This window comes from Papio anubis, chromosome 18 (assembly GCF_008728515.1).
Source record: "Papio anubis isolate 15944 chromosome 18, Panubis1.0, whole genome shotgun sequence".
In the NCBI taxonomy this organism is placed as follows: domain Eukaryota; kingdom Metazoa; phylum Chordata; class Mammalia; order Primates; family Cercopithecidae; genus Papio; species Papio anubis.
In genome coordinates this window covers 451,957-464,597 of record NC_044993.1, presented here as the reverse complement: position 1 = coordinate 464,597, position 12,641 = coordinate 451,957, and the positions used below count along the sequence as shown (strand labels likewise).

At 55.0% G+C, this 12,641-nt stretch overlaps 2 protein-coding genes and 1 non-coding gene across 9 annotated transcripts in view; all 3 read left to right on the top strand.

The window, feature by feature from the left end:
* SPG7 (SPG7 matrix AAA peptidase subunit, paraplegin) overlaps positions 1 to 7,150 on the top strand; it is a 50,726-nt gene extending 43,576 nt beyond the window's left edge. For 3 of the 6 annotated variants that reach the window (XR_002519363.2, XM_003917324.4, XM_021932300.2), the window contains 4 exons: positions 1,957 to 2,113; positions 3,052 to 3,218; positions 3,722 to 3,799; positions 6,282 to 7,150. Coding sequence is in view for 4 of the 6 variants with exons in the window: in XM_003917324.4 (XP_003917373.2) it covers positions 1,957 to 2,113; positions 3,052 to 3,218; positions 3,722 to 3,799; positions 6,282 to 6,488 (609 nt within the window). In the remaining 2 variants the exon portion in view is untranslated. Of the gene's footprint in view, positions 1 to 1,956; positions 2,114 to 2,667; positions 2,995 to 3,051; positions 3,219 to 3,721; positions 3,816 to 6,281 lie in introns of those variants that run through there. The other 3 variants (XM_009197071.3, XR_002519364.2, XM_021932299.2) reach the window with 3 other exon arrangements.
* Positions 7,151 to 9,795: 2,645 nt separating this feature from the next.
* Positions 9,796 to 12,347, top strand: RPL13 (ribosomal protein L13). 2 transcript variants are annotated; one of them, XM_003917325.5, is made up of 6 exons: positions 9,856 to 9,974; positions 10,200 to 10,323; positions 10,486 to 10,627; positions 10,835 to 11,008; positions 11,631 to 11,687; positions 12,154 to 12,347. In XM_003917325.5, the coding sequence occupies exons 2-6, from the start codon at positions 10,220 to 10,222 to the stop codon at positions 12,310 to 12,312; spliced, it is 636 nt and encodes a 211-aa protein (XP_003917374.1). In that variant the 5' UTR covers positions 9,856 to 9,974; positions 10,200 to 10,219; the 3' UTR covers positions 12,313 to 12,347. The 2 variants fall into 2 exon arrangements, 1 of the variants encoding a protein (XP_003917374.1); XR_001898389.2 differs by having other exon boundaries at positions 9,796 to 9,974; positions 10,200 to 10,627; positions 12,154 to 12,208.
* LOC116271363 lies at positions 10,692 to 10,775 on the top strand. Its single transcript, XR_004179925.1, has one exon. It is a non-coding gene; the product is annotated as a small nucleolar RNA MBII-202 (small nucleolar RNA).
* Positions 12,348 to 12,641: the final 294 nt, after the last annotated feature.

Here is a 12,641-nt window from a genome sequence, read left to right as displayed (position 1 = left end):
TGGCCAACATGGCAAAACCGTCTCTCCTTCAAACAAACAAAAAACTACTCTTGTAGGCAGCTGTGAACTCGATGGAAGTTGATTCTTACCAAATGGTGATGTTACAGCTTCTCTCAGACATGTGGCTCCACCACTGGGAGCCCAAGTGCTGTCAAGAGGAGGTCTCTATTCAGAACACAGGTGCCATCTTTACAGTGGAGCCCCAGGAACCAGTGCCGGTTTGAGGCTCACTGGAGACGGCAGCAGTGCTGTGTTCCTACCTCAGGGTTCGCTGCAAAAAATGCACACAGTGCAGCAGTTGCCCGCTTGGCTTGCCAGCATGGTCTCCGCTGCTGTTTCTCAGGCGTGAGCTGTAGCAAAGTTGGGTGTTAATCAGAGAGCATCCTGCCCATCCCAGGCTTCCAGCAGGGCTGAGGCCAGCGTCTGGGGACCAGGTACATGCTGCTCCTTGGTGACGTGCATCGCGGTCATGGGACCAGAGCCGGCCCAGTGTGGGGCGAGTGGACACTGAGCTCGGGGTCCCACTTAAGGGATACTGAGAAACTGAGCAATGAACACAACGTTTTAACTCAGTATGTCAACAAATCAAAATTAATGCAGGGGCTTTGGGAGGCCGAGGCGGGCAGATCACCTGAGGTCAGGAGTTTGAGACCAGCCTGGCCAACATGGTGAAACCCCGTGTCTTCCAAAAATACAAAAAATTAGCTGGGCGTGGTGGTGCACACCTGCAATCCCAGCTACTTGAGAGGCAGAGGCAGAAGAATCCCTTGAACCCGGGAGGCAGAGTCTGCAGTGAGCCAAGACTGTGCCATTGCACTCCAGCCTGGGTGACAGAGCAAGACTATCAAAGGGAAAAAAAAGAATTTTTACTTTATTTGATAGGCAAAAGTCAGATAGTCACAATGAAAAAGTAAGTCTCCTTCCCAAGGCTCGGTGTCCTGCCAGGGAAAGGTTGTGAACTGACTGCTGTGGTTTTGGTCATTAATGCAATCATCACTGCAGCCATTATTTAGAGCCTTTTTTTGGTTTTGAGACAGGGTCTGTCTCTCTGTCGCCCAGACCGGAGTCCAGTGGCGCAGTCACAGCTAGCTCACTGCAGCCTTGACCTTCCAGGCTCACAAGATCCTCCTACCTCAGCCTCCTGTGTAGCTGAGACTACAGGCGTACACCACCGCTGGCTCGGGCAATTTTTGTATTTTTTGTAGAGAAGGGGTCTTGGCTAGTCTCGAACTCCTGGGCTCAAGCAATCTGTCCGCCTCTAACTCCGAAAGTGCTGAGATCACAGATGGGAGCCACCGCGCCTGGCCTAGTTTTAGGTTCTAAATTCAGCGTCCTCTCAGGATTCTCAGAGCACCTGGTTGTGGCCATCTTGCTGCCACAGTTCTCAGAAGCAGCAGCTGGGCCAGCAAAGGACCTGCCCCTGCCCTGTCTCCCTCCGTCTCCCACTCCACGGTTCCATGTCGTTGGGTTAGGATGTTGCCCCGTGCCCCCTCCTTGCACACCTGATGTGGGGGTGTGGGGGAGCAGCAGAGGTGAGGGCAGTCCATGTTCCCTCAGCATCCTGGGGTTCCCATTGCTCTGAACCCTCTGTGGCAGTCGCTAGTGCCAGGGGTCAGCTCAGCGGCCACTGGGGGTGTAACTTGTCCTTCGCCTCTCAGCTGTCTTCTACGGACCTTGTCTTGACTCCCTAGTCATGTATGAGAAGACACTCCCCAACAGTGTATGAACAGGCACCTGTGGTGGGAACCCTGCTGTCTGGGCTGGCCGTCCGTCTGTGGTGGGAACCCTGCTGTCTCTGGGCTGGCCGTCTGTGGTGTTAGGGTCCTCTCTTGTAAAAGATGCTGATTTGCTTTCCTGCTTTGAGACGCTTTAATGATGGAGACCTCTTAGTCCCACACCTTCCTCCTCAAAGCCCACATCCTGCCTACTGACGTGGGCCATCTTGACCCTGTGCAGGTCTCCATAGCCCCTCGGACGAACGCCGCCCTGGGCTTTGCTCAGATGCTTCCCAGAGACCAGCACCTCTTCACCAAGGAGCAGCTGTTTGAGCGGATGTGCATGGCCCTGGGGGGCCGGGCCTCGGAAGCACTGTCCTTCAACAAGGTCACTTCCGGTGAGGAGCGGCTGCGTGGGCCCCGGAGGTTTCAGAGTGCTTTTCCGTGCATTATTCCTTCTGTTCCAGTGAATGCCATAGGGTGAATCTGGTGTAGATGTAGTTTTGAGTTTATTAAGTGTTTTTTAAAGGATAAGTTGTGGCCGGGCGCGGTGGCTCACGCCTGTAATCCCAGCACTTTGGGAGGCCAAGGCGGGCGGATCACAAGGTCAGGAGATCGAGACCACAGTGAAACCCCGTCTCTACTAAAAATACAAAAAATTAGCCGGGCGCGGTGGTGGGCGCCTGTAGTCCCAGCTACTCAGGAGGCTGAGGCAGGAGAATGGCGTGAACCCGGGAGGCGGAGCTTGCAGTGAGCCGAGATCGCGCCACTGCACTCCAGCCTGGGCCACAGCGCGAGACTCCGTCTCAAAAAAAAAAAAAAAGGATAAGTTGTGGTCATAGGAGATTTGGAGCTAAGCAAGACTTTTTAGATAATTTAACTGGACAAAAAACTTAACCTATATGCCAACTCTAAACGCATTTAATTGGTTAATTCTTGGTAATGGCTACAGGAAACGGAATGAAATGGAAGCAGCTTCACTGTTCTGAAGCTGTCACTTCACTGGGAGATCCAGAGACTGAAGGAGGGTCCCAGGGCTCCAGGTCCGTGGGTGTGCCACGCATAGGCCTGGGCTTGTGCTTGAGAACTGCCGTGCAGTGAGCTCCTGTATGCCCCCCAGGTTCTAGATTTCCAAATAAAAGAGCATTTCTGAAAGTTTTAAGACTCTCTTAAGGAACAGTGGCGAGGTGCCAACATCCTCACTGTCCAGCTTCACGGTGGGACTCCTCGGGAGGAAGGGGATGCGGAGGCACGGTGCTGCCCCAGGACGCTGACCGGGACGGCTGCTGTGCACCTGCAGTGCTGAGGATCCCTCTGTCTTGACCCCACCCTCCAGGGGCACAGGATGACCTGAGGAAGGTCACGCGCATTGCCTACTCCATGGTGAAGCAGTTTGGGATGGCACCTGGCATCGGCCCCATCTCCTTCCCTGAGGCACAGGAGGGACTCGTGGGCATCGGGCGGCGCCCCTTCAGCCAAGGCCTGCAGCAGATAATGGACCATGTGAGTCGGCTCTGGCCGCACCGCTGCACTCCGTGCTCCCCGGGAAGGGAGTCCCTGGGTCTGCCACACAAGGGCCGGCCACGGCCGCCACAGCTGAGCTCAGCTGCAGGCCCCACGTGGGCTTTTTCCTTCTGGGCTCTGCTGTAGTTCCTACCTGTGGAGTATATTTTTCTCAGATGAGGACATAGATGCTCCTAATGAAATTATAGATGTGAATCTGGGAAGAATATCAAATAAATTCACTGAGCAATAGACGCAGGGCCCACATAGCCTTCGGACTGGGCCAGGAAAGGCCTGTGAGGCAGCTGTGGGTGGGCGGGCGGCATGTGGAGCTCTGCTCCCCCGGCAGTGGTCACAGGGGCAGGAGACCGCCCGCTGGCTGAGGAGTCCTGTTCCTCCTGGGAGGGGAAAGGCCGTGTTCCCAGCCTGGCACTTCTTTTCTGTGCTTTGGTGCCGGAGCCAGGCGGCCAGCCTTGCCCTGACACAGTTCCCTCCATTCGCAGGAAGCAAGACTGCTGGTGGCCAAGGCCTACAGACACACCGAGAAGGTGCTGCAGGACAACCTGGACAAGCTGCAGGCGGTGAGGCCCTGGCCAGGCGAGGAGACTGGAGCATCACACAGCACCCACGCAGCACCCACGGTCCCCACCCCTCTTGTGAAGTATTTCCAAGGCACACAGTACAGAGAACACTCTGGCCAATGTGAATTCCACCTCACCTGAAACTTACATGTCCCACACTTTTCGTCATGAATTCACCCAGTGTGTTCCCCCAAGGTAGAAAGAAGCTGCCACAGAGTCTCCTGTGCCTGTTCCTGCCGTTAGCAGTTACCGGTGTTTTGTCAGCTTTGTTTAATCTTTTTCCAACTCTTAAACTTTTTTCTTGAATTTTTTATTTTTTATTTTTATTTTTATTTATTTTATTTTATTTTTGAGACAGAGTCTCGCTCTGTCGCAGGGGCTGGAGTGCAGTGGCCGGATCTCAGCTCACTGCAAGCTCCACCTCCCGGGTTTACGCCATTCTCCTGCCTCAGCCTCCTGAGTAGGTGGGACTACAGGCGCCGCCACCTCACCCGACTAATTTTTTTTTGTATTTTTTAGTAGAGACGGGGTTTCACCGTGTTAGCCAGGATGGTCTCGATCTCCCAAAGTGCTCGGCCTCCCAAAGTGCTGGGATTACAGGCTTGAGCCACCGTGCCCGGCTGAAATTTTTATTAAAATAAAGTTTTAATTTTAGAGAGGATTTTGATTTTCTTTGTTTTTTTGTGTGTTTTTTTGTTGTTTTTTTTTTTTTGAGACGAAGTCTTACTCTGTCATCCAGGCTGGAGTGCAATGGCGCCATTTTGGCTCACTGCAACCTCCACTTCCCGGGTTCCAGCGATCCTCCTGCCTCAGCCTCCCGAGTAGCTGGGACTACAGGCGCCACCACCACGCCTGGCTAATTTTTGTATTTTTAGTAGAGAGTCTTTCACCATATTGGCCAAGCTGGTCTTGAACTCCTGACCTCAGGTGATCTGCCTGCCTCGGCCTCCCAAAGTGTTGGGATTACAGGCGTGAGCCACAGCCCCGGGCCTACCGTAGTGTTAGATGTAGAAAAGTTGCAGGCGCAGTGCAGAGAGCTCCCTGCCCCGCTGCCTCACTCCCCGTGGAGGCCCCCCCGGGGCAGTCCTCCCACCTGAGGCGCCCCCGCCGACCCGCAGTGATGGGTGCATACGTGATGCAGATGTGCTCCGTCTCCCAGTGTCCTTTCCGCTCTGGGAGTCCACGTGGCGTTTGATCGCCCGTCTCCTGAGGCTCCTCTGGGGTGACAGTTCCTCAGACCTCGTTTGGCAGCTTCGAGGACTGGCCTCGTGTTTTGTTCCTCGTGTTACGTTCCTCAGTAGGGATTGTCTGATGTGTTTCTCAAAGTGGGCAGAGCTGGAGTTAACTTTCGTGTCCCTGGGTTCTGGTAGCTGCTGCTTAGAACTCAGGAGAGGCAAAGGGCTCTGTGTCCATGTTGTGAACAGATGGGTAGGCAGTGGATGGGTAGTTGTTTCTTCGGCCTCCCCTCGTGTCTTTCAGGCGAGCACTGTGTGTCACATGGGGATAGTGTTTAGGGCCCTTAGAGTGTCATCCCCAACCAGCAGCAGCAACAGTCTCAGGGCAGGTGTGGGTAGTGCTGTCCCTGGCTGAAGCAGCACCTGCCTGTGGACATGTGCTCATCACGGTTGACAAAGCAGCTCTGCAGAACTTGGGCTCACTACAGTGGGAGCCAGAGCCGGCAGGGACAAAGCTGCAGGCGAGGCTTCTCACTGGCTGTGGAGTGGCGTGTCTGCCCTGTGTGTCAGTGGATTGCAGAACTTAATAAAATCTCAGACCAGCCCTAGAGAGGAAATGTTTGTCTCTTGCAATAAAGCCACAGGTAAATCACCCTAGCTTTAGGGGTTACCATTTTCTTTAGAAAATCTGGAGGAGTGAGGAAAGGAGCAGGCCGTTAACAAAAAAAAAAAAAAAAAAAAAAGAGAAAGAAAATCCGGAAGAGTTCTTCCTTCACGGAAACCAGTGAAATGTGGCTGTGGCAGTGTTTTCTGTGGTCGGGCCAGGCCACCCCAGAGGCAGGGCCACTGGCACAGGACAGTCGGCATCTCGAGTGTTTTCCAAGATCCCACCTAGAGTGGCTGAAATTCCCTTCCCCAAATTGAGAGGTCCCAGTTCACACAACTTCTCAGATTCCTTCTCCCGGTGTTGTGTCAATCAGGAGGGTGCAGCGTTTTACCCGTCTCCTTCCCTGTAGACACGCACATCTTGTCTGGTGAAAGAAATTGCAGTTGCCAAAAATAAGCCAAGATTTTGAAGGGAAGTAGAAAAATTAATGAGGCTGGCCACTGGAAAATCATTTATGAGGTTGAGATGGGGGGGATTCTTCTTTGGGAGCTGCCTCCGTGCCTCCGCTTCCCTGGGAAAGTGGCCTGTCCCGGGTGTCCTGCACACAGACAGGCCCGCATGCCTCTTGTCACCTCCCTGGGACAGAGATGCTCTGTGTCTGTCCTGGGGACTCACACACTGCTGTGCCTGTTCTTTCCAGCTGGCAAACGCCCTTCTGGAAAAGGAAGTGATAAACTATGAGGACATCGAGGCTCTCATTGGCCCGCCGCCCCATGGGCCGAAGAAAATGATCGCACCGCAGAGGTGGGTCGACGCCCAGAGGGAGAAACAGGACTCGGGAGAGGAGGAGGCTGAAGAGACCCAGCAGCCCCCACTTGGAGGCGAAGAGCCGACTTGGCCCAAGTAGCTGGGACGTGTTGACCGCACGTGCGGGTGACCCGAGAACTGAGGGCTCACTCAGCCCCCCTGCGTTGCTGTTCAACTGAGGTTTGCACTTCCTCTTGCGGCCCTCAGTAGTCCCTGTGCAGCGACTTCTGAGATCTGTTTGTTGATTACCCTTTTCATGATTGTAAGTTTCTCTGCAGAAACAACTGGCCAAGCCTTTTGTGTGTGTGTCGTCTCCCCTGTGGGGAAGGTTCTCAGTGCGTTCCCGAGTGAGCATGGAACACCTGAGTTCCCAAGGTTCTAGACAGTCGTTCCCAGCGTGGCTGAGGCCACCCAGAGGCAGCAGAGCATTCAGACTCCAAACAGACCGCTGTTCATGCCGACGCTTGCACGGCCTTCCAGTTCCTGTGGCTCCCTCAGAATGCTAACGGGATCGGACATGAAAGGACCCTCTGAGCCAGCAGCCCCGTCCTCCAGCTCACTCGTCAATGGGGCCACACAGTCCGGCCCAGGCACTGGGCTCCAGGGGACTCAACACTGCCCCCTGCTGCCATGTGGACGGTGCAAGTTGAGGACTTCTTGCTGGTCTAGTCACACATGCAGTGTTGGGGGATGCCTTGGTTTTTTCTGCCCTGAGAACTGTTGAGACACTTTACTAATAAACTCTGTGGTTGGAAAATCACATTTGCATTGTCTGGCCAGCTCTAATGCAGGGGAGCTGGCGGGCTTACCTTGGATCACAAGGTCTTGTGGTTTCAGTTTGTCATTTGAGTAATGCAGGGACTAAGTGGAAAACTCCTGTAGGAATCGGGGGCCTGGACCCTGTAGGGATAGAGGATGACCCAGGACGCCCTGGCCCTGTGTTCCGGGGCATGCGGCTCCCACTCTGGCCTCCTTGCGTCTGCCCTCCCTGTGGTGCAGTGATGTGAGTGGATTGTCCTGTTGTTGCTGCAACACTGAGTGCCCTGAGAAACGCCGGCAGAGCAGTAAGGAGGCAGCCACAGGTGCGGTCACACACCCAAGTGGGGGCATCTCTGAGAGACGCCTTGACCTTTGCCCAAGTTCTCCAAATCCAAAGAGCAGCACGTAGTTGGGAAGGTTTTAGCTGGTGTAGCCAAGGGTCGTGTCCTCGGTAATCATTTTTTTCCTTTTGTGTGGGTTTTTGACAGTCTTGCTTTGTCGCCCAGGCTAGAGTGCAGTGGCGCCATCTCGGCTCACTGCAGCCTCGATCTCCTGGGTTCAAGCGATTCTCCTGACTCAGCCTCCCAAGTAGCTGGGACCACAGGTATGCACCACTATGCCTAATTTTTGTATTTTTTTGTAGAGACAGGGCTAGACTGGAATTTCTGAGTTCAAGTGATCCTCCTGCCTTGCCCTCCCAATGTGTTGGGATTACAGGTGTGAGCCATTGTACCGAGCCTTTTGTGAAGTTATTTTACTATTTTTAAATTTTTTTTTGGTGGGGGGGAGATGGAATCATGCTCTGTAGCCCAGTGGCGCTATCTTGGCTCTCTGCAACCTCCACCTCCCAGGTTCAAGCGATTCTCCTGCCTCAACCTCCCAAGTAGCTGGGGCCACAGGTGCGTGCCACCATGCCCAGCTAATTTTTTTTATTTTTAGTAGAGATGGTCCTCATCTCCTGACCTCGTGATCTGCCTGCTTCGGCCTCCCGAAGTGCTGGGATTACAGGTGTGAGCCACCACGCCCAGCCCTAAATTTTTTGTTTTTGAGACGGAGGCTTAACTCTGTCACCCTGGCTGGAGTGCAGTGGCACAGTCTTGACTCTAACCTCCGCCTCCTGGGTTCAAATGATTCTCCCGTCTGAGTCTCGAGAGTAGCTAGGATTACACGCGTACACTACCACGCACAGCTAATTTTTGTATTTTTAGTAGAGACAGGATTTCGCCATGTTGGCTAGGCTGGTCTCCAACTCCTGATCTCAGGTGATCCACTCGTCTTGGCCTCCCAAAGTGCTGGAATTACAGGCGTGAGCCACCATGCCTGGCCTGTGATTTTTTTTTTTTTTTTTTTTTTTTTTTGACAGAGTCTTGCTCTGTTTCCCAGGCTAGAGTACAGTGGCGCGATTTCGGCTCACTGCAAGCTCTGCCTCCCCGGTTCACACCATTCTCCTGCCTCAGCCTCCCGAGTAGCTGGGACTACAGGTGCCGCCACCACGCCCGGCTCATTTTTTGTATTTTTAGTAGAGACGGGGTTTCACCGTGTTTGCCAGGATGGTCTCGATCTCCCGACCTCGTGATCCACCCGCCTCGGCCTCCCAAACTGCTGGGATTACAGGTGTGAGCCATGGCGCCCGGCCGGGACTGTGAAATTCTTAAAATGTGGACTAAGTTTTACCAGGAGGAAGGGTGGTGATTGGGTGAGGGTAGGGAAGAAAGAGGGTTATTAGGAGTTAAAGGTTTCCAGGTAGCAGTAAGATGGATGGTGCCTTCACAGACTTGCACTAGAGAGTAAGAGCTGGCTTTTTGTTGATGCTTTTCTTTGTGAAGGGAGGCAGTAGGCACAGCAGGTCAGAATGTGACATTTTCAGTCAGGTACCCCTGACCTTAGAGAAGTCACCTAATCCTGGGCCAAGGGAAAGCGGGGACAGAGGCCAACAGTAACTGCTCCTTACGGGGTTGTGTGGATTCGATGTGAAAATGCACATCCGGAACTGAACTCCCTGCTTACAAAAACACTCAAGAAATGTTAATTTTATCTTTTAAAAAACCAGCATAGGCCGGGCGCGGTGGCTCACGCCTGTAATCCCAACACTTTGGGAGGCCGAGGCGGGCAGATTGCCTGAGCTCAGGAGTTCGAAACCAGCTTGGGCAACACGGTGAAACCCCGTCTCTACTACTAAACTAAAATACAAAAAATTAACCTGGTGTGGTGGCGGGCGCCTGTAATCCCAGCTACTCGGGAGGCAGAGTTTGCAGTGAGCCGAGATCACGCCATTGCACTCCAGCCTGGGCGACGGAGTGAGGCTCTTGTCTCAAAATAAAAAAAGTTCTAAATGGATGGGAGGAGAATAAACGCTGGAACAAGGAGGACGACGGCCTTAGGTTGCGCAGACTCGGATCTCATTGCAGTTTTCCTGCCTTTGCGCTACAAACGTCCCACAAACGCGAACAAACTTAGAATTGCCGGGGCGTCGCCCGTTCGCCGTCCGCCCAGATGCTGGCCCCGCGCGCGTTAGTCCGCAAGGCGGGACTCGGCCTGAGCCCACCGCGGCCCGCGCAGCGACTGAAGCGCCGGGGCAGTAACGGCGGACGTCAAGCAAGTCCGGCCGCGGGATCCACAGGGCCCGGGCATCACGGCCGCGCCGCCGCACTCTGAGCGACGCCATGTCTGCGAGGGCGGCCCTAAGAGAGCGCGGTGACGTCATTCCTCCTTTCCGGGCTCTGATTGGTCAGAGCGCCCGGCGCTTCTGGTTGGCCGGCCCTGCTATCATCCCAGGGTGCATTGCGGCGCCGTTTCCTTTCCGCTCGGTTGTCTTCCTGTGCAGGAGGTGAGCGAGACCCGGTCCCGGCCTTTGGGCTTCATCCGGCGCCATCGGCCTGGCGTTGCTGCCAGCGCGGGCATGGATGGGCCCCTTCTTTTTCGCAGACAGCGTTGGGCCGGGGCCCGGGCTCTAGGCGCGGCCGGACGGCCCAGGCTGGAGGGTTCAGGGCGGAGGCCCGGGGGGTGCGCGCGCCCGGGGCGCGGCCTCTCACTCGCTCCCTCGCGTTCGCAGCCGCAGGGCCGTAGGCAGCCATGGCGCCCAGCCGGAATGGCATGATCTTGAAGCCCCACTTCCACAAGGACTGGCAGCGGCGCGTGGCCACGTGGTTCAATCAGCCGGCCCGGAAGATCCGCAGGTGAGCCCTGCGCTCGGGGCGCCCCTGGGGCTCGCGCCCGCGGCTGCGCCTTGGTTTGGGGGTGGCCGGTGCCAGGGCGGGGGGCGCTGCCTGCGGCCGCCGCGGAGCACTTGCCTGGCGGCCTTAGGCGAGGGTGACCGCCGCTGGGCTTCTCTCCACCAGACGCAAGGCCCGGCAAGCCAAGGCGCGCCGCATCGCCCCGCGCCCCGCGTCGGGGCCCATCCGGCCCATCGTGCGCTGCCCCACGGTTCGGTACCACACGAAGGTGCGCGCTGGCCGCGGCTTCAGCCTGGAGGAGCTCAGGGTGAGTAGTGGCAGCGCCGCGGTGTCAGGAGGGCTCTGAGTCCCCTGTGCTGGCCTCAGTCGCGTGATGACAGTCTCCGGAATCGCTGGACGGCCTTGATGAAAGCACGTTTGAACCCTTTTCCATCTGATCGCTGAGCCTCTCCATGCGGGCCTCGGGGCGGAGAAAGCCCGGGCCCGCCTGCATCTCTCTCCGCTTCTGGGGCAGGTGGCCGGCATTCACAAGAAGGTGGCCCGGACCATCGGCATTTCTGTGGATCCGAGGAGGCGGAACAAGTCCACGGAGTCCCTGCAGGCCAACGTGCAGCGGCTGAAGGAGTACCGCTCCAAACTCATCCTCTTCCCCAGGAAGCCCTCGGCCCCCAAGAAGGGAGACAGTTCTGTGAGTACAGGGCTCTCTGGCCGTCCTGGCGCGCGGGGAAAGTGAGGCTGGGTTCCTTTATCGGTGACACCCGTCCCTGGGCCCTGCTGGGGTGAGAAGAACCAAAACATCGTGGCCGTTCTGATCCGCAGGATACGCCTGTCTTGCAGGAGCGGATGATGAGCTAATCGGGACTACTAAGGTTCACCTGTGGTTTTCAGCAGGGATGACCTTAATGGTCACGGCAAAGGCTGTGTGACTTGGAGCCAGCTTTTTCCGTTGAAATCATTGTCTCCCTAAAATGCTTCGTGTTCCAAAATATTCTAGAAAAACCTTGTAGGATAAGGTTGATAAGAGTCCATTGTATACGTTTCCGGATAGTTGAATTGGGGAACGATTTTCTCTGCCCCGTCCCTGGTTCACAGGTAGATATAACTGTCTCATGCGTGTTGTGTTAACTCACTAAGATAGTCACCTAACTAGTAATGACTGTCCTCAACACTGGGGACACAAAGTATGTTGGAGGAAAGGCTCAGACACTGGTGCTGAACTCGGGATCCCCAGGAGGAAGTTTGGGGTCAGGCGGGGGTGGAGTCCTTGGGGCAGCGCGGCTAAAGGCACTTAACTTCTCATTCATCAACAGGCTGAAGAACTGAAACTGGCCACCCAGCTGACGGGACCGGTCATGCCCATCCGGAATGTAAGTTAACACTTGTTCAAATCCAGGCTGTAGACGAGATCAGTGGGTGAACACGTGGATATCTGAGATGGGGATCAGGCCTAAGAAAGTTAACAATGGCAGTTGTGGTGCGTGTGGAGATTTGTGGAAAAGAACATTTCTTAGTTTTTACTTCTTGCAACCACGAAGCCATAAATTGGGAAGTTTTTTTGGAAAGAGAATTTCTCTACGTTGCTTACACTGGTTTTGAATTTCGAGATTTACAGACCTGAGCCGCCGTGTCGAGCTCAAGCAAGAGAGGGTTTTTTTTTTTTCAATCCCAGGGAAGGTGACTGACTCAAGGGTCGCTTTTCCGCAGTGGTTGGGCAGCACACCTGCCCTTCCGCCCCCCCCCCCCCCCCCCCGGGGTCCTCTGGGTTCTACTGTTGCCTGGTTGTGCCCTTGCCCATTGACACACTGGGTTCAACAACTCGTCTTTCTCTTGTAGGTCTATAAGAAGGAGAAAGCTCGGGTCATTACTGAGGAGGAGAAGAATTTCAAAGCCTTCGCTAGTCTCCGCATGGCCCGTGCCAACGCCCGACTCTTCGGCATACGGGCAAAAAGAGCCAAGGAAGCCGCAGAACAGGATGTTGAAAAGAAAAAATAAAGCCCTCCTGGGGACTTGTAATCAGTCAGCAGTCACGCTGGGTCTCCACGTGGTGTATTTCGTGGGAGCCGCTGGGCCTGGGATGGGGTTTCGCTGCTGTGACTTCCTTACAGGGGATTTGGGGCTTTCTTGAAAGACAGTCCAAGCCCTGGATTATGCCTTCCTTTCTGTGTTAAAGCCCGGGGTGGTTTGGTTAGTGACTGATGTAAAATGGTTTTCTTGTGGGGAGGTTACAGAGGCTGACTTCGGCAGAGTGGACTTTTTTTTCTTCTTAAAGAGATAAGGTTGGGCTGGTGCTCACATTGTCATCCCAGCACTTTGGGATTGGC

Excerpts from the sequence above, each read along its gene's own strand:
- RPL13 (XM_003917325.5), top strand. The coding sequence starts at position 10,220 with ATGGCGCCCAGCCGGAATGGCATGATCTTGAAGCCCCACTTCCACAAG. Across the intron at positions 10,628-10,834 it reads TCAGCCTGGAGGAGCTCAGG|GTGGCCGGCATTCACAAGAA; the intron begins GTGAGTAGTGGC and ends CTTCTGGGGCAG. Across the intron at positions 11,688-12,153 it reads CGGTCATGCCCATCCGGAAT|GTCTATAAGAAGGAGAAAGC; the intron begins GTAAGTTAACAC and ends TTTCTCTTGTAG.